This window comes from Tamandua tetradactyla, chromosome 4, assembly GCF_023851605.1.
Source record: "Tamandua tetradactyla isolate mTamTet1 chromosome 4, mTamTet1.pri, whole genome shotgun sequence".
NCBI lineage: Eukaryota > Metazoa > Chordata > Mammalia > Pilosa > Myrmecophagidae > Tamandua > Tamandua tetradactyla.
In genome coordinates, this window is record NC_135330.1 from 35,254,087 (window position 1) to 35,276,054 (window position 21,968).

General features: G+C 36.0%; 1 protein-coding gene across 1 annotated transcript in view; it reads right to left on the reverse strand.

Moving 5' to 3' along the window:
* ACBD6 (acyl-CoA binding domain containing 6) overlaps positions 1 to 21,968 on the reverse strand; it is a 319,330-nt gene that overhangs the window by 244,092 nt on the left and 53,270 nt on the right. Inside the window, exon 4 of the mRNA XM_077157162.1 lies at positions 5,393 to 5,475. Within this exon, the coding sequence (XP_077013277.1) occupies positions 5,393 to 5,475 (83 nt within the window). The remainder of the gene's footprint in view (positions 1 to 5,392; positions 5,476 to 21,968) is intronic.

The following is a 21,968-nucleotide window of genomic DNA, read 5'->3' on the forward strand; positions in this document are numbered from 1 at the left end:
ATGATGCCTAATGAATGCAGGTGGCTGAAGGATGCAGTGACTGAGAAGTAGATTGGCAAACAATGGTGTATACATATAATCAAAATTTGTGCTGCTACAAAAAGGAACAAAGTTGTGAGGCATACAATGAAGTGAATGAACATGTGGGATATCTGGTGAGGCAAAATAAGTCAGAAACAAAAGGGCAATTTTTGTATGGTCTCCTTTGGAAAATGCTTATGAGAAAACAGGGGGCCTAGATTATAAGCTCTTATGGCAAACACATTAGTCCAGAGTGGTAATTATTATTTCTGGATTTTGAGAGGCTGTTTTATATATCTATAACCTATTATTTAGAGATAAGAACAAAGCCGATCAGGTCGGGGTTAAAGTAATTCAGAACATAGGAGTAAGGAAGACATTGTCTAAATTTTAGAACCACACATACTTTTTGAGACCAAAGGAAGAAAGGTTTATTTGGTCTGTAACCTAAATTTTCTATAGCACATAATCTAACTCAACCTATCAGTATAGCTCATTGAACGACTGAAATACAGGGAGCCCAGAATAAGAAAGAGGTCTTCTAATACTGTATAGCTTAATATAATACCTGGAAACATCATAGAGTAAATTAAGCAGATAATCAAAAAGTATGGGAAAGCATCAAAGAACTTCATCACGAAAAAAAAAAAACAACCTACACAATGGGAGACAATATTTGGAAATGACATATCAGATAAACGTCTAGTATCCAGAATTTAAAAAGAGATTGTTCAACTCAACAACAAAAAGACAGCCAATCCAATTACAAAATGGGAAAAAGACTTGAACAGACACCTCTCAGAAGAGGAAATACAAATGGCCAAAAGGCACATGAAGAGATGCTCCACGTCCCTGGCCATTAGAGAAATGCAAATCAAAACCACAATGAGATATCATCTCACACCCACCAGAATGGCCATTATCAACAAAACAGAAAATGACAAGTACTGGAGAGGATGTGGAGAAAGAGGCACACTTATTCACTGTTGGTGGGAATGTCAAATGGTGCAACCGCTGTGGAAGGCAGTTTGGCAGTTCCTCAAAAAGCTGAATATAGAATTGCCATATGACCCAGCAATACTGTTGCTAGGTATCTACTCAAAGGACATAAGGGCAAAGACACAAAGGGACATTTGCACACCAATGTTTATAGCAGCATTATTTACAATTACCAAGAGATGGAAACAGCCAAAATGTCCATCAACAGACGAGTGGCTAAACAAACTGTGGTATATACATACGATGGAATATTATGCAGCTTTAAGACAGAATAAAGTTATGAAGTATGTAACAATATGGATGAACCTTGAGAACATTATGCTGAGTGAGACTAGCCAAAAACAAAAGGACAAATACTGCATGGTCTCACTGATATGAACTGATATTAGTGAGTAAATTTGGAACATTCCGTTGGTAACAGAGACCATCAGGAGACAGAAATAGGGTAAGATACAGGGTAACTGGAGCTGAAGGGATACAGCCTGTGCAACAGGACTGGGTACAAAAACTCAGAAATGGACAGCACAATACTACCTAACTGTAATACAATTATGTTAAAACACTGAATGAAGCTGCATGTGAGAATGATAGAGGGAGGAGGGCTACAGGCATAAATGAAATCAGAAAGATAGATGTTAAAGATTGAGATGGTATAATCTAGAAATGCCTAGAGTATATAATAATAGCGACTAAATGTACAAATTTTAAAAATGTTTTTGCATGAGGAAGAACAAAGGAATGTCATTATTGCAGGGAGCTGAAATAGATGGTAATTAATATTTTAAAATGTCACCTTATGTGTGAGACTAAACTAAAAATGTTTATTTGGTACAAAATTTATATTTTGAGTAGTGCATTTCCTAATATAACTTATGTAGATAGTTTGATTGAACACCATAAGTACTTGGAATCTCAGGTAGGACATGAGATTTTGTTGGTTTGTCCAGAGTGATGCCCCGAGGAATCCCAGAATGATTTGATCAATGAGTGGAAAAGTATTTGTAAAGCCCCCTTCAGGGAATGGTGAGAACAGGGAGAGATTCAACTTCCCCAAGTTGAATTCTTGATATTCTCACAAGCAGTGCAGACAACCAAAGCTATAGGCTGAGCCCCCAGTCTTGGGGTTTGTTCATATGAAACTTAACCCCACAAAGGGCAGTTTAAGTCTACTTCAAATTTAGGCCTAAGGGTCACCCCCAAGGGAGCCTCTTCTGTTGCTCAGATGTGGCCTCTCTCTCCAGCCAACACAACAAGCAATCTCACCACCCTCCCCTGTCTACGTGGGACATGACTCCCACGTTTTGTTTTTGGCTAGTCTCACACAGCATAATGTTCTCAAGGTCCATCCATGTTGTTACATACTTCATACTGTCCTGGCAACATGGGACAGAAATCCTAGAATGAGCTGAAACTCAGCACCAAGGGATTGAGAAAAACCCTAGAATGAGCTGAAACTCACCTTCAAGGGACTGAGAAAACCTTCTTGACCAAAAGGGGGAAGAGTGAAATGAGACAAAGCGTCAATGGCTGAGAGATTCCAAACAGAGTCGAGAGGTTATTCTGGAGGTTATTCTTATGCATTAAGTAGATATCATCTTGTTATTCAAGATGTAATGGAGAGGCTGGAGGGAACTGCCTAAAAATGTAGGGCTGTGTTCCAGTAGCCATGTTTCTTGAGGATATTTGAATAATGATACAGCTTTCACAATGTGACTGTGTGATTGTGAAAACCTTGTGTCTGATGCTCCTTTTATCTACCTTGTCAACAAACGAGTAGAACATATGGAACAAAAATAAGTAATAGGGGGAACAAATGCCAAAATAAATTTAGTTTGAAATGCTAGTGATCAATGAAAGCAAGGGGTAAGGGGTATGGTAGGTATAATCTTTTTTTCTCTTTTCTGTTTTTGTTTTATTTTTTTTTTATTGTCTTTTTATTTCTATTTCTGAATTGATGCAAATTTTCTAAGAAAGGATGAATATGCAACTAAATGATGATATTGTGAATTATTGATCATATGTTTTATTTGGTTTGTTAAATTTCTTTTAATTAATAAATAAATTTAAAAAAAAAGTACTGGCAAAGTCCCTTGAGTGATGGGAGAAAAAGTATGGGACTATTAAATTTTACCACCAGGGAACCCCCCCCCCGCCCCGATACTGTGTCAAACATTAGGGACACCCAAATCAATAGGCCAAGCCCTTGATCTTGAGGCTCACTCTTGTGAAGCTTATGTAGGTAGCAGAGAAGCTTAAACCACCTATAGGTATGCATAAGAATTACTTCTGGAGGACCTCTTTTGTTGCTCAGATGTGGCCTTAATCCCTCTAAGCCCAACTCTGCAAGTGAAATCACTGCCCTCCCTCCTACGTGGGACATAACATCCAGGGGTGAAAGTCTCCGTGGCAGCATGGGAGATGACTCCCAGGCATGAGTCCAGCCCTGGTATGGTGGCATCAACAATTCTATCTTGACCAAAAGGGAGAAAAGAATTGTAACTAATAAAGTATCAGTGGTAGAGAGAGTTCAAATAGAGTCATCTTAACGCAAGCTTCAGTTAGAAACTGCTACCTATCATAACTTGCCAAACCCCAACAAAACCATTCCAGACGATCCTAAAAAACACCTAGGGCAATATATAAGATTCTACAAAGGTTCCATTTACTAGAGTAACTTTCCAGAAACCTATAACCTTCCGATGGGTCCCTGGAACAGTCAAGTCATGAAACCTAGAGGTCCCAGCCTCTCCAGAACACTAGCTAGTTCCATCTCCCTACCTCATATTACTGACAGCCCCTTCCAACATGAAAAAGTTAGAATGGCCATAGTCCAAATACCCCTAAAGAGAGGGAAAGAAAAAGTGAAAGAGATGGTGGAGTTATACAGAAAAGATAGGATTTATCAAATGATTATCATTGCTGAATCATTAAATTGATATCTCTTTTAGTCTCCAGTATCTTTGAACAGCTAGAAGTAAAAACCTAAAATTGTGGAACTGTAACCCATACCAAACTCTGAAATGTGTTCTACAACTAATTGGGGTGCTGTGCTTTAAATTTATTGCTTTTTTGTATATATGTTATTTTTCTCAAAAAAGAAAAAAAAAGTCGATCATGATGATAAAAAAATATTTATTCCTTCTAGCCTCCTATTCTGTGGAGCAGCTAGAAAGAAAAATCTGAGAGGATCATACAGTAGCTTATGACAACCTCTGGGATCTGTCCTGTAACTACTTGTTGAAGAGTGCTTTGAAAACTATTGCTTTTTTATTTCTTTACTTTGCATATATATCATACTATACAATACAAAAGTCTAAAAAAATGGGCCAAGAATTTGAACAGACGATATGCACATGGTGATAAATTTAAAAGGGTATCTCTATTTTCCCAAAGTTTCCATCAGCCTTCTTCTATCTTATCCCAAATAAATGTTTACTCTAAGCAAAAACAGTGTGCTGAGACATAAACAAGCTCAAGAGGTTCCTTAGCATTACCTGACTAGTCAATAACTGGAAACTATGAGCATTTAAAGTCTTTGATTCATTGTGGTACCAAAAACTGTCATTTCAGAAACTGTGGGAGTTTATATTACTATTTCTTTATATGGTGGATATGAGCGCACTATTTTCTACATCAGTGAAGCATAACGTTTTGGTACAATTTCCTCTGCATTCTATTAAAAAAATATATTTCCCTTAAAAAAATTAACCTAAACCAACTTTCCACTCAAAAATTAGAGCTCCTTTTTTTTTTTTACCACATTAATGATGAGTAAAGAAAGTAAAGTTCAAATAACTCAAAGAGAGTAAGAACACCAGAGATTCCTATTATTTAGTTTGCAAAGTCATAATCTTAGAAAATCTGTTACATAACTCTTCAGAGCAACACAGGAGTCTCGTGCTGAAAGAAAAATATTATTTCAGAAATTTTATACGTAACATACAAAATTTAAGAGCTATGTTAAATACAAAATAATTTTAATTCATAGAGCAAATAAACTATGAAAATTAAAATCTTTAAAAGAAATGATGCTATTTTAAGGAAAAGTAAAAATCCATAGCTTCAGATTGTTTGAAACACAAAACCTTACCCTGCCAACTACTAATGTGGAAAAGGGTAGTGATTCAGACACTTAACTGCTTGTATAGATAACGCACCTAAAAAATCTTTCTTACCATTCATTCATTATTCTACTATAGATACTATCAAATTAGTTTCATATTAAGAAAAAGTGTTTCATAATTGAACATTTCAATATTAAAATATGTATATATATACATACACAATACATATACATATATATGTATACATAGCCCTCATAATCAATGATAAGAGAAATTATCAAGAAATAATTAACAAGAAATTATCATACCTGATGGTTTCTTCTTGATACAGACAACTAACAACAGGTCCACCAAACCCAGTATTTGCTTCTTTTCCTTTCTTTTCCGGTATCTGCGAGGAAAAAAAAAAGTGGGAAAAGACATATGGTTAGAAACAGTATGTATTTTAACCAGTTAACAAAATATTGTTTTGCTAAGGAATACTGAGTGTTTTACCCTCAACCATTTCTCTATGGTCCTAGTAACAATTTTAAGGTGGTACAGAAAGCCAATAGGTTTCTCAGGTTATCACAGCAGTTGAATGAGTTCCTACGGGTAATCTATGGTCATTCTAGTATCATTTTACTGGAGCCACTTAAAAGCTATTTTGCTAATGTTAAAGAAGGAAAATGTGGATTTCAGTGTGGTGCTATATTTAAAGCAAAATATACAAATACCAGACATGAATATGATGAGGAAAATCCTACCTAAACTAATAGAATCAAAGTCCCCATTTCAGAAATAAACTAAACTATAGTAAGTCTTAAAGGGCAACCGTAGGGGAAAATGAAGAAAATATTTTCAGATGGAAGGAATGAAAAAAAGGACAAAGATGAAAAAGACAGGAGAGAGGGAAGGAGATTTACACCTAAAATAAACGAAAACAGAAGCAAAATAATATAGAAGCACTTTCCAAAGTCAAAGATACAATAGGCGCAGCCACTCTATGTCCTCAAAAAAGCAAGAGAGTTAGGATTAATTTAGAAATAAGATACTTCTAAAACATATAGTATGGAAACAGTGAGCATGGATATTATTATTGTCTGAAGGATGCAAAAGCATCCACTGCAAAAGCCTGTATCTCCTGCAACACTGACAATTTTTAGGCCCGGGCACCCTGCAAAAGTAAAGACTGTGACTCTGAACATAAAATATGATTTTAGAATCAAAATTTAAGTTCTCACTGTTTAAATTTGCTACAAAAAGAGTAAATTAAAAGTTTTAAAATGCAGGCAATCCCCACATATATGCTTTTTTCTGTACTTTAAGAAGGAGTTTTGTTTTATTATTTTTGTTAATTCTGTTTGTTTTGGTCTGTGGACCACTGAATTGATTAAAATGACCATGCAGACAAGAGACAGTTTTAAGACCTGGCAGAAATTTTTGAGGAAACAACCGTCAGTTATCAATTTATGACAGAAGTAAAGGTATGAAATCATTTAGAGCAACTACTGTCATGATAAAATCACAGAGTATATAAAGTACACTCTAGTATGATATCTGGGGAATGAGAAGCACTAAGTAGGTGTCTCTCTTATCTGAGGAGCATTCTTAGAAAATAAATGTTGCAAAGGATTTTCAGGATAGAAAATCTCTTTTTAATACTAAAAAGCAGAACCAAAAGCAAGAAGTTATTTTATTTAATCCAACTATATTCCAAACACATGCTCCATTAATAGGATAAAGTTAAACCACAGTTGGTGCTCACTGATACTTGCTAAATGAGTACTAAAACTGGAAATGAGAAAACTGATACCAAAGAAAAAAGAAATAGAAACAGAACCAAGTATAGAGTACCAAGCACCACTTCTTAAAAATGAACTATAGTCATCTCTTTCCAAAATACCATATAACTTCTAATTACTAATACATATATTCATAGCAAATAACTGCCAAGCAGACCACAGGTATCTCTTAAACCATCTATTCCATATTTAAGATGCTCAGTGAATAAAACCAAAAGAAAGTATGGAAGTACAGTTGTCTCATGAACAACTTTGTCTTCCTGCCTCTAGTCTTGACTTCTAAAATTTAATCACTCTCCAGCTTAAACAGAACAACAGGCAAAGGACATGAGCAGATACGGTTTCTAACATTTTAAGCAAACTCAAAATCTTTGCACTGACTGTTTCCTATCTATACCTAGAACACTCTTCTGTCAGATATCTGCAAGCCTTATTTTTAATGTCTTTATATCTTATTCAAATGACCTTTTCAAGACCTCCCTAACCATCTTATTTAATATTGCAAACTTCTTCCCCACCACTATTTTTTCCATAGCATTCACCATTTGTTTAACATTAAAAAACTACTGTCAACTTCCGGAGAAGATGGCGACTTAGTAAGACGCATGGGTCTTAGTTCCTCCTCCAGAACAGCTACTAAAGAAATAGAAACGGTACAGAACAGCTCCCGGAGCAACGACAGAGACCAAAAAGACAGCATACCCCATTCTGGAACAGCTGAACCGGCTAGGAGAATCCGCTGCGGTGAGATCACCGAGGGGCGTGCGCTTCCCCGGGCCGGAGTGGCTAGCGGCTGGAATCCCTCCCTCCCTCCTTCCCAGGCCGGCTGGGAGAATTGGACAGAAAGTCCTCTCAAGCCGCGGTGGCCGGTGGCCCCCCCACGCGCGGCCTTCCGGGCAAGCTGGGAGAATTGGATCGGAGATCCCCCAAGCCGTGGAAGCCGGCGACCGGGGTCCCTTCCACACACATGGTTTCCCGGTCCAGATGGGAACGCTGGATCGGCACTCCCCCAAGCCGCGGTGGCTGGCACCCCCTGCCACGCTTGGCTTCCTGGGCTGGCTGGGAGATTTGGACCAGCACTCCCCCAAGCCGCGGGGGCCAGCGCCCCCCGCCACACTTGGCGTCCCAGCCCAGCTGGGAGATTTGGACCGGCACTCCCCCAAGCCGCGGAGGCCGGCGCCCCGCCCCACGCGCGGATTCCCGGGACGGCTGGGAGATTTGAATCGGCACTCCCACAAGCCGCGGCGGCCGGTGCACCCCCCCACGTGCGGATTCCCGGGCCGGCTGGGAGATTCAGATCGGCAATCCCCCAAGCCGCTTCGGCTGGCGACCCTCCCCCACAGCGAGAGTTTTCCAAAGTTAAAGGTGCCACAGCATCTTTTACTGGTGGGACTCGCAGACAGACGAGTGCCACGAGCGCCACATACTGGGCAGGATAAGAAAAACAGAGCCCAGAGATTTCACAGAAAAATCTTTCAACCTGCTGGGTCCCACACCCAGGGAAATCTGATTAAATGCCCAGACGCCAGCAGAAAATAACGGATCATGGTAGGAAAATTGAAGATATGGCCCAGTCAAAGGAACAAACCAATAGTTCAAATGAGATACAGGAGCTGAGACAACTAATGCTGAATATACGAACAGAAATGGAAAACGTCTTCAAAAACCAAATCAATAAATTGAGGGAGTACATGAAGAAGACAAGGGCTGAATAAAAAGAAGAAATAGAAAGTCTGAAAAAACAAATCACAGAACTTATGGGAGTGAAAGACAAAGCAGAAAAGATGGAAAAAACAATGATACCTACAATGGTAGATTTAAAGAGACAGAAGCTAGAATTAGTGAATTGGAGGATGGAACATCTGAATTCCAAAAAGAAAGAGAAACTATAGGGAAAAGAATGGAAAAACTTGAGCAGGGGATCAGGGAACTGAATGACAATATGAAGCGCACAAATATACGTGTTGTGGGTGTCCCAGAAGGAGAAGAGAAGGGAAAAGGAGGAGAAAAACTAATGGAAGAAATTATCACTGAAAATTTCCCAACTCTTATGAAAGACCTAAATTTACATATCCAAGAAGTGCAGCGCACCCCAAAGAGAACAGACCCAAATAGGCGTTCTCCAAGACACTTACTAGTTAGAATGCCAGAGTCAAAGAGAAAGAGAGGATCTTGAAAGCAGCAAGAGAAAAACAATCTGTCACATACAAGGGAAACCCAATATGACTATGTGTAGATTTCTCAGCAGAAACCATGGAAGCTAGGAGACAGTGGGATGATATATTTAAATTACTAAAAGAGAAAAACTGCCAACCAAGACTTCTATATCCAGCAAAATTGTCCTTCAAAAATGAGGGAGAAATTAAAACATTTATAGACAAAAAGTCACTGAGAGAATTTGTGACCAAGAGACCAGCTCAGCAAGAAATACTAAAGGGAGCACTAGAGTCAGATAAGAAAAGACAGAAGAGAGAAGTATGGAGAAGAGTGGAGAAAGAAGGAAAATCAGACATGATATATATAATACAAAAGGCAAAATAGTAGAGGAAAGTATTACCCAAACAGTAATAACACTAAATGTTAATGGACTGAATTCCCCAATCAAAAGACATAGACTGGCAGAATGGATTAAAAAACAGGATCCTTCTATATGCTGTCTACAGGAAACACATCTTAGACCCAAAGATAAACATAGGTTGAAAGTGAAAGGTTGGGAAAAGATATTTCATGCAAATAACAACCAGAAAATAGCAGGAGTAGCTATACTAATATCCAACAAATTAGACTTCAAATGTAAAACAGTTAAAAGAGACAAAGAAGGACACTATCTACTAATAAAAGGAACAATTAAATAAGAAGACATAACAATCATAAATATTTATGCACCAACCAGAATGCCCCAAAATACGTGAGGAATACACTGCAACACTGAAAAGGGAAATAGACACATATACCATAATAGTTGGAGACTTCAATTCACCACTCTCATCAATGGACAGAACATCTAGACAGAGGATCAATAAAGAAATAGAGAATTTGAATATTATAATAAATGAGCTAGACTTAACAGACATTTATAGGACATTACATCCCACAACAGCAGGATACACCTTTTTCTCAAGTGCTCATGGATCATTCTCAAAGATAGACCACATACTGGGTCACAAAGCAAGTCTTAACAAATTTAAAAAGATTGAAATCATACACAACAATGTCTCGGATCATAAAGGAATGAAGTTGGAAATCAATAATAGGCAGAGTGCCAGAAAATTCACAAATACGTGGCGGCTCAACAACACACTCTTAAACAACGAGTGGGTCAAGGAAGAAATTGCAAGAGAAATTAGTAAATATCTTGAGGTGAATGAAAATGAAAACACAACATATCAAAACCTATGGGAAGCAGCAAAGGCAGTGCTAAGAGGGAAATTTACTGCCCTAAATGCCTATATCAGAAAAGAAGAAAAGGCAAAAATGCAGGAATTAACTGTCCACTTGGAAGAACTGGAGAAAGAACAGCAAACTAACCCCAAAGCAAGCAAAAGGAAAGAAATAACAAAGATTAGAGCAGAAATAAATGAAATTGAAAACATGAAAACAATAGAGAAAATCAATAAGACCAGAAGTTGGTTCTATGAGAAAATTAATAAGATTGATGGGCCCTTAGCAAGATTGACAAAAAGAAGAAGAGAGAGGACGCAAATAAATAAGATCAGAAATGGAAGAGGAGCCATAACCACTGACCTCACAGAAATAAAGGAGGTAATAACAGGATACTATGAACAACTTTACGCTAATAAATACAACAATTCAGATGAAATGGACGGGTTCCTGGAAAGGCATGAACAACCAACTTTGACTCAAGAAGACATAGATGACCTCAACAAACCAATCACAAGTAAAGAAATTGAATCAGTCATTCAAAACCTTCATAAAAAGAAAAGTCCAGGACCAGACAGCTTCACATGCGAATTCTACCAAACATTCCAGAAAGAATTAGTACCAACTCTGCTCAAACTCTTCAAAAAAATTGAAGTGAAGGGAAAGCTACCTAAATCATTCTATGAAGCCAACATCACCCTCATACCAAAACCAGGCAAAGATATTACAAAAAAAGAAAACTACAGACCAATCTCTCTAATGAATATAGATGCAAAAATCCTCAACAAAATTCTAGCAAATCGAATCCAACAACACATTAAAAGAATTATACATCATGACCAAGTAGGATTCATCCCAGGTATGCAAGGATGGTTCAACATAAGAAAATCAATTAATGTAATACACCATATCAACAAATCAAAGCAGAAAAATCACATGATCATCTCAATTGATGCAGAGAAGGCATCTGACAAGATTCAACATCCTTTCCTGTTGAAAACACTTCAAAAGATAGGAATACAAGGGAACTTCCTTAAAATGATAGAGGGAATATATGAAAAACCCACAGCTAATATCATCCTCAATGGGGAAAAATTGAAAACTTTCCCCCTAAGATCAGGAACAAGACAAGGATGTCCACTATCACCACTATTATTCAACATCGTGTTGGAGGTTCTAGCCAGAGCAATTAGACAAGAAAAAGAAATACAAGGCATCAAAATTGGAAAGGAAGAAGTAAAACTATCACTGTTTGCAGACGATATGATACTATACGTCGAAAACCCGGAAAAATCCACAACAGAACTACTAGAGCTAATAAATGAGTACAGCAAAGTAGCAGGTTACAAGACCAACATTCAAAAATCTGTAGCATTTCTATACACTAGCAATGAACAAGCTGAGGGGGAAATCAAGAAACGAATCCCATTTACAACTGCAACTAAAAGAATAAAATACCTAGGAATAAATTTAACTAAAGAGACAAAAAACCTATACAAAGAAAACTACAAAAAACTGTTAAAAGAAATCACAGAAGACCTAAATAGATGGAAGGGCATACCGTGTTCATGGATTGGAAGACTAAATATAGTTAAGATGTCAATTCTACCTAAATTGATTTACAGATTCAATGCAATACCAATCAAAATCCCAACAACTTATTTTTCAGAAATAGAAAAACCAATAAGCAAATTTATCTGGAAGGGCAGGGTACCCCGATTTGCTAAAAGTATCTTGAGGAAAAAAAACGAAGCTGGAGGTCTCACGCTGCCGGACTTTAAGGCATATTATGAAGCCACAGTGGTCAAAACAGCATGGTATTGGCATAAAGATAGATATATCGACCAATGGAATCGAATAGAGTGCTCAGATATAGACCCTCTCATCTATGGACATTTGATCTTTGATAAGGCAGTCAAGCCAACTCACCTGGGACAGAACAGTCTCTTCAATAAATGGTGCCTAGAGAACTGGATATCCATATGCAAAAGAATGAAAGAGGACCCGTATCTCACACCCCATACAAAAGTTAACTCAAAATGGATCAAAGATCTAAATATTAGGTCTAAGACCATAAAACAGTTAGAGGAAAATGTAGGGAGATATCTTATGAAACTTACAATTGGAGGCAGTTTTATGGACCTTACACCTAAAGCAAGAGCACTGAAGAAAGAAAGAAAGAAATGGGAGCGCCTCAAAATTAAACACTTTTATGCATCAAAGAACTTCATCAAGAAAGTAGAAAGACAGCCTACACAATGGGAAACAATATTTGGAAACGACATATCAGATAAAGGTCTAGTATCCAGAATTTATAAAGAGATAGTTCAACTCAACAACAAAAAGACAGCCAACCCAATTACAAAATGGGAAAAAGACTTGAACAGACACCTCTCAGAAGAGGAAATACAAATGGCCAAAAGGCACATGAAGAGATGCTCAATGTCCCTGGCCATTAGAGAAATGCAAATCAAAACCACAATGAGATATCATCTCACACCCACCAGAATGGCCATGATCAACAAAACAGAAAATGACAAGTGCTGGAGAGGATGCGGAGAAAGAGGCACACTTATCCACTGTTGGTGGGAATGTCAAATGGTGCAACCACTGTGGAAGGCAGTTTGGCGGTTCCTCAAAAAACTGAATATAGAATTGCCATACGACCCAGCAATACCATTGCTAGGTATCTACTTAAGGGCAAAGACACAAACGGACATTTGCACACCAATGTTTATAGCAGCATTATTTACAATTGCAAAGAGATGGAAACAGCCAAAATGTCCATCAACAGAGGAGCGGCTAAACAAACTGTGGTATATACATACGATAGAATATTATGCAGCTTTAAGACAGAATAAACTTATGAAGCATGTAATAACATGGATGGACCTAGAGAACATTATGCTGAGTGAGTCTAGCCAAAAACTAAAGGACAAATACTGTATGGTCCCACTGATGAGAACCGACATTCGAGAATAAACTTGGAATATGTCATTGATAACAGAGACCAGCAGGAGTTAAAAACAGGGTAAGATAATGGGTAATTGGAGCTGAAGGGATACAGACTGTGCAACAGGACTAGATACAAAAACTCAAAAATGGACAGCACAGTACTGATGTGGACCTATTTAGGATTATTATGTCCTTCTAATGAATTGATTTATAACTGAATATCTCTCTTTATCCTTGTGAATATTTGTTCTTCTGCAACCTAATTACTAACAGATGGATGATGAAATATTCGTATATAATAGTGGATTTGTTTATTTCTCCTTGCAATTCTATCCAGTCTTGCCTCGTGTCTTCTGACACCATGCTATTAAGTGCATACAAGTTAAGGACTGTTATGTCTTCTTGGAGAACTGGACCCTTTATCATTACAAACCCCCTCTTTATTCGTCATAACATTCCTTGTTCTGAAGTCTGCTTTGTCTGAAATAAATACCGCTACTCCAGTTTTCTTTTTTTTTTTTTTCCGGCATGAGCAGGCACTGCGAAGTAAACCCAGATCTCTGGCATGGCAGGCAAGAATTCTGCCACTCAGTCACTGTTGCACCATGTTCTAGTTTGCTAGCTGCCGGAATGCAACACACCAGAAATGGATTGGCTTTTAATAAAAGGGGATTTATTTTGTTGGTTCTTCAGAGGAAAGGCAGCTAACTTTCCACTGAGGTTCTTTCTTACGTGGAAGGCACAGGATGGTCTCTGCTGGTCTTCTCTCCAGGCCCCTGGGTTCCAACAACTTTCCCCGGGGTGACTTCTTTCTGCATCTCCAAAGGCCTGGGCTGAGCTGTGAATGCTGAGATGTGAAATGCCCGAGCTGCTTAGGCTGTGCTATGTTGCGCTCTCTCATTTAAGCACCAGCCAATTAAGTCAAACGTCACTCATTGCAGCAGACACGCCTCCTAGCTGAGTGCAGATGTAATTGGCAACAGATGAGGTTCACGTACCGTTGGCTCATGTCCACAGCAACAAGACTAGGTATGCTCACCTGGCCAAGTTGACAACTGAATCTAACTAACACACACCACCCTCCAGCTTTCTTTTGATTATTGTTAGCATAGCATATCTTTTTCAATTCGTTTACATTTAATTCATCTGTATCTTTATATTTAAAGTAAGTCTTTTATAGCCAATACATAGACGGATTTTGTATTCTACTATTGTGATAATCTCTGTCTTTTATTGGTGTATTTATATCACTCATATTTATATATTTTAATTGATAGAGTTAATGTCTGTTGTTTGTCACTGTTTTCTATTCATTGCACTTGTTCTTTGTTTCTTATTTTCCCTTTTTTCTGCCTTCTGTGGTTTTAAATAAGCTTTACATTATTCCATTTTCTCTCCTCTCTAAGCTATCAATTATGTCTTAAATAATGTGATAATGGTGCTATGAACATTCATGTACAAGTATGTGTATCTCCTCAACTCAATGAGACTGCCAAGATCTTTTGGGTTCTCCTTTCCTGCACTGCAGTCTAGAAATGGCTTCTAGGCAGTAAGCCAAGACAATTTTAGACTCAGTTTGTTTGTTTCCTTTCTCCCATAGTCTGACACTACTTGTAGTACAATGTCTGAAAATTATTCTTTCGTCAATTTTTTCTGGTTCTCTTGTTGTTTTAGACAAAACAGTACATACAGTACGTTACTCCACCATGCCCAGAAGCAGAAGTCCCACAGACATTATTTTTAAATCCAGCATAATATTCCATGCAGTAATATACCCTAATTTACTTAACCATTATCCAACCAGTATATCCCAATTTACTTAACCAGTGGTATATTTATTTTTATTTTTAATTTTGCACTCATAAATAGACACGATGAATACTTTGGTGCATACAGCATAAAATATTTTTTATTAAAATCTTTAGGGAAAAAAATGGACTATAAAACCTGACTTCTTCCTGGGGATGATTCCTCTTTCTTAAGCAATTACACAAATAAACACTTTAGAATGTTGGTGACAACTTTCTTTTTTTGGGGGGGGTATTTTTGACAGAAATAATATTTTAAAATAATCTGCCATTACCAAATTGAATTCAGAATAAAGCTGCCAAAGATGCATTAGTTTTCCTCTCCATCCATTTCATCTACTAGAGGGAGTAAACTTTGGCTACTACACCCTCTCGATTTCTATTCTGATGACATATCTCTCATAGAGTTCTCCCTACTCAAAATCCATTAAACTATTTTTATGTTGCATCAGCAGTTAAAAAAAGAGACTACAATTTGGCAGCCAACAGGATAAAATTTGCCAATTTTTATATTGCCTCAGACTATATTATTCGAAACACTGAAACGCTCCTTCGCTCAAAGAAGAAAGGATAAGCTGTTGGCTAAATCTTTATCACCTGATTCAGGTTCCACATTAGTCAGTTGCAGGGTTCAGATTTAAAACCTTGTGAAACATTCTTTTCTATCTGAAAAGTAACTATTCTAAATGTTATTAGACTAATATATGCAAGAAAGGGGGGGTAGGGTTCTTGCATCCATATGTTTCCTTTTTTTAGACTCTGTCTTACTAGTTTGTTTGTTTGTTTGTTGGGCTAGCTGTAGGTATTTGGACAAATTAACCAAACTTTACACTTCAGTTTCTTCATCTTTAAAAATGGGAATAACAATAATCAATCTCATTTGGTTGTTTTAAGGATGTAAAATACATACGTAAAACAGAACAGTGCCTAGCACAAAGCTGACACTATATATGTATTAGTTTATTATCAGCCAAAATATGGCCATTTCCTCAAGGTGAAATTTTCACAACAATATAGATACAAGATATTTTGAGGTAGGGACTTATAGTATTAGACCAGTGTCTTTAATTAGTAGCTTTCAACTTGTCATTTTCCTAATAAAACAATAACAAACCCCCAAACCAAACAACAATAAAAACTAAGATAATAATTCTATCAAAAGAAAAAGGGAAAGGAAACCAATTCACAGGTAGCATATTCCACATGCTACATAGTTTATATGTTATCCAATTATATCTTCAAAACAATTCTATAAAGCTAGCACTATTAATTTGCATTCTATTTAATCTAAGACACTATCAGTTATAAGAAGTAATCTTATTTTCTGTAATGCTAAGAAAAAACACAGCCAATTAAATGTAATACACCATCAATTTAAAGACATCAGATTTCAAAAATATTAAAACTGAATATATGACTATCTTTGATGAAATATGGTATCTTCATTTTACAGATGAGAAAACTGAAGATAAGAGAAGTTGAGTGCCCAATGTAGCAGGTAGAAGAACTGGCATTAAAATCAATTTCATCTGATAGCCAAAGCCTGTGCTTTTCCTATTGAACCACACTACCTCTCCACGCTACTTAGGAAACCATTCCTACACATTTACAATATTCTGAATTAAATTTGTTCTGTTTCTTACATGTCCTTTTTTTATTTCTCAGTAAATACTACATTAGTTCAAAGATAAGGCTTAAAACTTAAAATAAATGTATACCACTCTAACTTCTTTGAAGTTTACTACATTGAATAAACTGAATAGGCTAAAATTTACTGTAGTTCTAAGCCCATAAAAAATAAAGACTTTTCTAATAACTCTTTTAAAATATTCCTTGTAATATAATAGAGAGGCTGGAGGGAACTGCCTGAAAACGTAGAGCTGTGTTCCAGTAGCCATGTTTCTTGATGATGATTGAATAATGATATAGCTTTCACAATGTGACTTGTGATTGTGAAAACCTTGTGTCTGATGCTCCTTTTATCTACCCTGTCAACAGATGAACAGAACATATGGAATAAAAATAAATAATAGGGGGAACAAATGTTAAAATAAATTTAGCTTGAAATGCTAGTGATCAATGAAAGGAGTGGTAAGGGGTATGGTATGTATAATCTTTTTTTTTCCTGTTTTTGTTTTATTTCTCATTCTGTTGTCTTTTTATTTCTTTTTCTGAATTGATACAAATGTTCTAAGAAATTATCATGATGATGAATATGCAACTATGTGATAATATTGTGAATGATCATATGTTAAGAATGTTTTTGTTCATTTGTTGCTAAATTATTTTAAATAAATAAATAAATAAATGATATATATATATATATATTCCTTGTAGTTTTCCCCTGAAACATAGTCATTCATTTCTACATATAAAAGTAAGAACATCATCATCTCATCTACTCTCTGGCATTAAGGGCATTAAAAAAAATGCTTATTGATAAAATGATTGTTATTATTTATACCATTTCTCAAAAAACTTCATAAAGCTATGTTTTTTTAACTTCAGTTTCTCTTAAAATTATGAACACAGCACTGTTAAAGAAGATCATCTCCTAAAATCTTAAAAACAATGAACATTTAGAAAGATGTCAAATTCTAGAAATATAACACAAATGCTTAAATTAATATTGGGAAATAATTTTTAGATAAAAAGAGAGAGAGCAGAAATAAGGTACATGAGCAGATATTTTATCCAAAATTCCAAAACTTGCCCTTTCCTAATTTTTTGTGACTGTAGATATCATATACATTAGGTAATAAAATAGATTTTAAAAGATGAAAAAATTGACAAATACACATTTATTACTAAATATATTAACCTGTTTCACAAAAACAAGTGAGATAATTTTTCCAGATAATTAATATGGTTAACAGAACTCCAATGATTTCTATTATACTCCAAGTAAATCAACATTCTTTAATAACAAGCAAAAAAACTGGTAATTGCTCTTATAACTTGATAATAGAATTTGAGAATAAATGTCATATTAGTTTGTATTCTTAATTTCCTGGCTTTTTTCTCAATTATCTTAGTTCTAGGGTGCTTTTATACTAATATCCATAAGGTTATCATTTGTACACATGCCCAGCTTCCATTATATAAAATATAAGACATATGTCTTTATGAAATATTTTCACTGACTTAATACTACTTTAAAACGGCTCTCATGGAAAATTACCTTTAAGCTATCAAGACTAATTCTCTAGAAATGACAATGATCAAGATTTAAATGTTCTTTAGAAAATATTTCTGAATATGATATTTATCATACGTATTTGGAAATTATAACTTTTTTTTAGTTTTAACTCAAAACAAATGACCACCCGAAACAAACTGGAAACTTCTGTAATAATACAGGTAAAATGTAATAAACAGGAAAAGAAGAGACTACATATTAAGCAAATACATAAATGGTTACTATTTATATGTTATAAGCAATATAATCAAACGATTTCATATACAAGTACTAAAAACAAATGGGTCTGTTTGCACACCAACATTATTCACAATTGCCAAACGATTGAAGCAATCCAAGTGTCCATCAACCACATAATGGATAAACAAAATTTGGTATATACATAAAGTAGAATATTATTCAGCCATAAAAGGAAAGGAGTCCTGATATATGTAACAACATTGCTGAAACTTGAAGACATTAGGCTGACTGAAATAAGCCAGACATAAAAGGACAAATATTGTATGATCTCAATGATACGAAATAATTAGAATAAGCAAACTCATAGAGTAGAATCTAGAATACAGATTATCAGGACTGAGGGTAGGAAATGGGAATAATGCCCATTTAATGCCCAATTTGTACAGGATTCCTATTTAGGTTTATTGTAAAGCTTTGCAAATGGATTTTGGTGAAGACAGCACATTAATGTGGGTGTACTAACAGCACTGGATCATATATGTGAATGTGGTTAAAAGGAGAAACTATAAGTCATACATATGGTACTAGAATGAAAATTGAAAGATAAAACATAGGACCATACAATACAGTGAAACCTATTATAAATGATGTTAATAATACATACACGTTATATTATTATTAATATATATTATTAACAAATATATGATATTTATATAATATAAACTAATGCCTACTGTTAATATTACAATCATAAAAAATGTTCTCACATGAATTATAACAAATGTACCCCACTAAGGTAAGCTGTTTATAATAGGATGATACATGGGAACTCTGTGTTTTATGCATGATTTTTCTGTAAACCTACAATTTCTCTTTAAAAAAACAAAAAGGGTCTTTGGTGTCTGTGTTGACTCCTCACCCACCCCTCACAGGCTCAGCATGGAGCCAGCCCATCCTCCCAGTGTAGATCCATGGTCCCAGTTCCAAAGGGAGCAGAGTAATCTTCCTGTACAAACTGGTAGCATGTAAGTGTGACCTGGTCTGTCTGGTGGTGGCCTGAGGAGCACACCATCACAGAACTTGCAGTGAAGTGTCTAAGGCAACTCACAGAGCTTTCTTACAAAACACTGTAGGAGAGCAGTCAAGCAGGTGTTTGGGGCAAGGGAATGCTGACTGTAGGACATATAGTGCTGTTCTCAAGACTGTTATGTAAACTGCATCCTAGGGAAGAGGGAACATTTGGAACCATGTTAATAGGAATTCCTGAAGTCAAATGAGTATGTCCAAGAAAAGACACATGTGCAAAAAGGACCAGCGAGGCTCCTATTTTTGGCCTGGAGCTATTTTCTAAGTTAATTATATGGATAAGCTTTGAAGGAGATCTGCAACGACTGGGAAAGGTAGTTTCCTTTTTTCCTTAATTTATTTCCTTGTTGTTGTTGTTATTGATATTAGCTCTTGGCATTCAAGGGAAGCTTTGTCGTAAGTCTGGATATAAACTTAAGGAACATCACCACCGAATCTAAATTCCAGCAATAACATATTAAAGTATCAAAACGTCCACATTTCAACAAAAGATTACAAAACATGCAAAGGACGGAAGCATGGCTCAGGCAAAGGAGAAGGTTAAAACATTAATAATCATCAGTGAGGCAGTTCACCTTAAGCATTTCAGAAATTTTTTAAAAATGGTCCTAAATATGTGCAAAGAACTAAAGGAAATCAGGAAAATGAGAGGACACAAAGAGAATATTAACAGAGAGATGGAAATTATTAAAAGGAACTTTTAAACAGAGCTGAAGACCACAATAATAGAAATTAAAGATTCCCTAAAAGGGTTCAACACCAGATTGGAGTGGGGAAAAGCAAGACTTAGCAAACTTGAAAATAATATAATTGAAGTCATCCAGTCAGAAGAGCAGGAAAAAGGAAAGAATGAATGAAAGTGAACAGAGCCTGAGGAACCTCTGGGACACCATCAAACTTACCAATATACATACACAGTATGGGAGTCCCAGAAGTAGAAGAAAGAAAGCAAGCAGCGGAGAGAATATTCAGAGAAATAATGGCTGAAAACTTCCCAAGTTTAATGAAAGTCCTGAATATATACATTTAAAATACTCAACGAACTCCAAACTGGATAAACCCAAACTGACCCACACTGCACCATGTTATAATCAAACTGTCAAATGCCGAAGATAAAAGAGGATTCTGAAAGCCACAAGAGAGAAGCAACAGGTCACATACAAGGGAGCCTCAATAAGATTAAGCACTGATTTTTCAACGGAAACCCATGTTGACAAGAAGACAGTGGCTTTCCATTATTAAAAGAGGGCAATAGGGGCTGTAGGAGAAGATGGCGGTCTCCACAGGAGTTCAAATTCTCGTAATTTTTGCTTGTTGGAAGAACTTGAAGAAGGGCAAAAAGGAGTAGGCGATGGTACTGTTAGCTGGGGCCTGGAAGATGATGAAGATATGACACAAGGTGGACAGGCCACCGAGGACAAATTACGAAAACAGAATATTTACCCTGAAAGTAGAATGTGGACCTAAATAAGCTTCTTCATTAGTGAGATTGTAACAAAAATTAATATGAATGGTATAAATAATCACAGTAGAATGGTGGATGCACAGAGCATATCAGTGTCAGTAAAATGGCAAAATTCATATAGCATTAAAGGTGTACTTCAAGAACTGAGATGTTTAATCATGTCTAAAGAAAATACGAAGCTTCCACAGCCACCAAAAGGACAAATATACAATTAGTTTTAGTTTATCTCAACCTTGTCTTAAATCAACAACCTTCTACTCATGTTAATGTCCTGATTAAGTATCCCAATGCAGAATACCCACACATTAAGTAAAAGAATTTCAGCTGGTAAACATCACCTGGAAATTTATAAGAATATATTTAATATGTGTACACCCATTATGTTTTAGGTAAAAGGAGGAAAAATGCAGCACAATTCTTTCTCTTCTCAAGGCACTGTCATTTAAGCACAAAACTGGAGTATTCAAGGTAGAATTCAGGTTTGCAAGATGAAAACATGGCAAGAAGTGCCAGACTGCTGTGGAAAAATATGTGTGTCTGAAAACTAATTTCAAGAAGGAAAAACATAAATGGCATGCTTTACCCACTTGCTTAGTGAAAGAATTGCAGGTTAAATAGTTTAAAGTAGCAGTTACAAAATGTAAAAATAAATTTAGTAGACTGAAATGCTAGTGATCAATGAAAGGGAGTGATAAGGGGTATAGAAAAAAATAGGGAAACAAAGGCTAAAATATATTGGGTAAATGGAAATACTAGCAATCAATGAAAATGAGGGGTAAGGGGTATGGTATGTATGAGTTTTTTTCTTTTTTTGTTAAATTTCTTTTTCTGAATTGATGCAAATGTTCTAAGAAATTATCATGGTGATAAATATATAACTATGTGATATATTGTGAATTATTCATTATATACCAAGAATGGAATGATCATATAGTAAGAATGTTTGTGTTTATATGTTATGTTAAAAAAAAATTAAAAATAAAAATAAAGTAGCAGGTACAATCAATATTATAAATTGTGCTAATT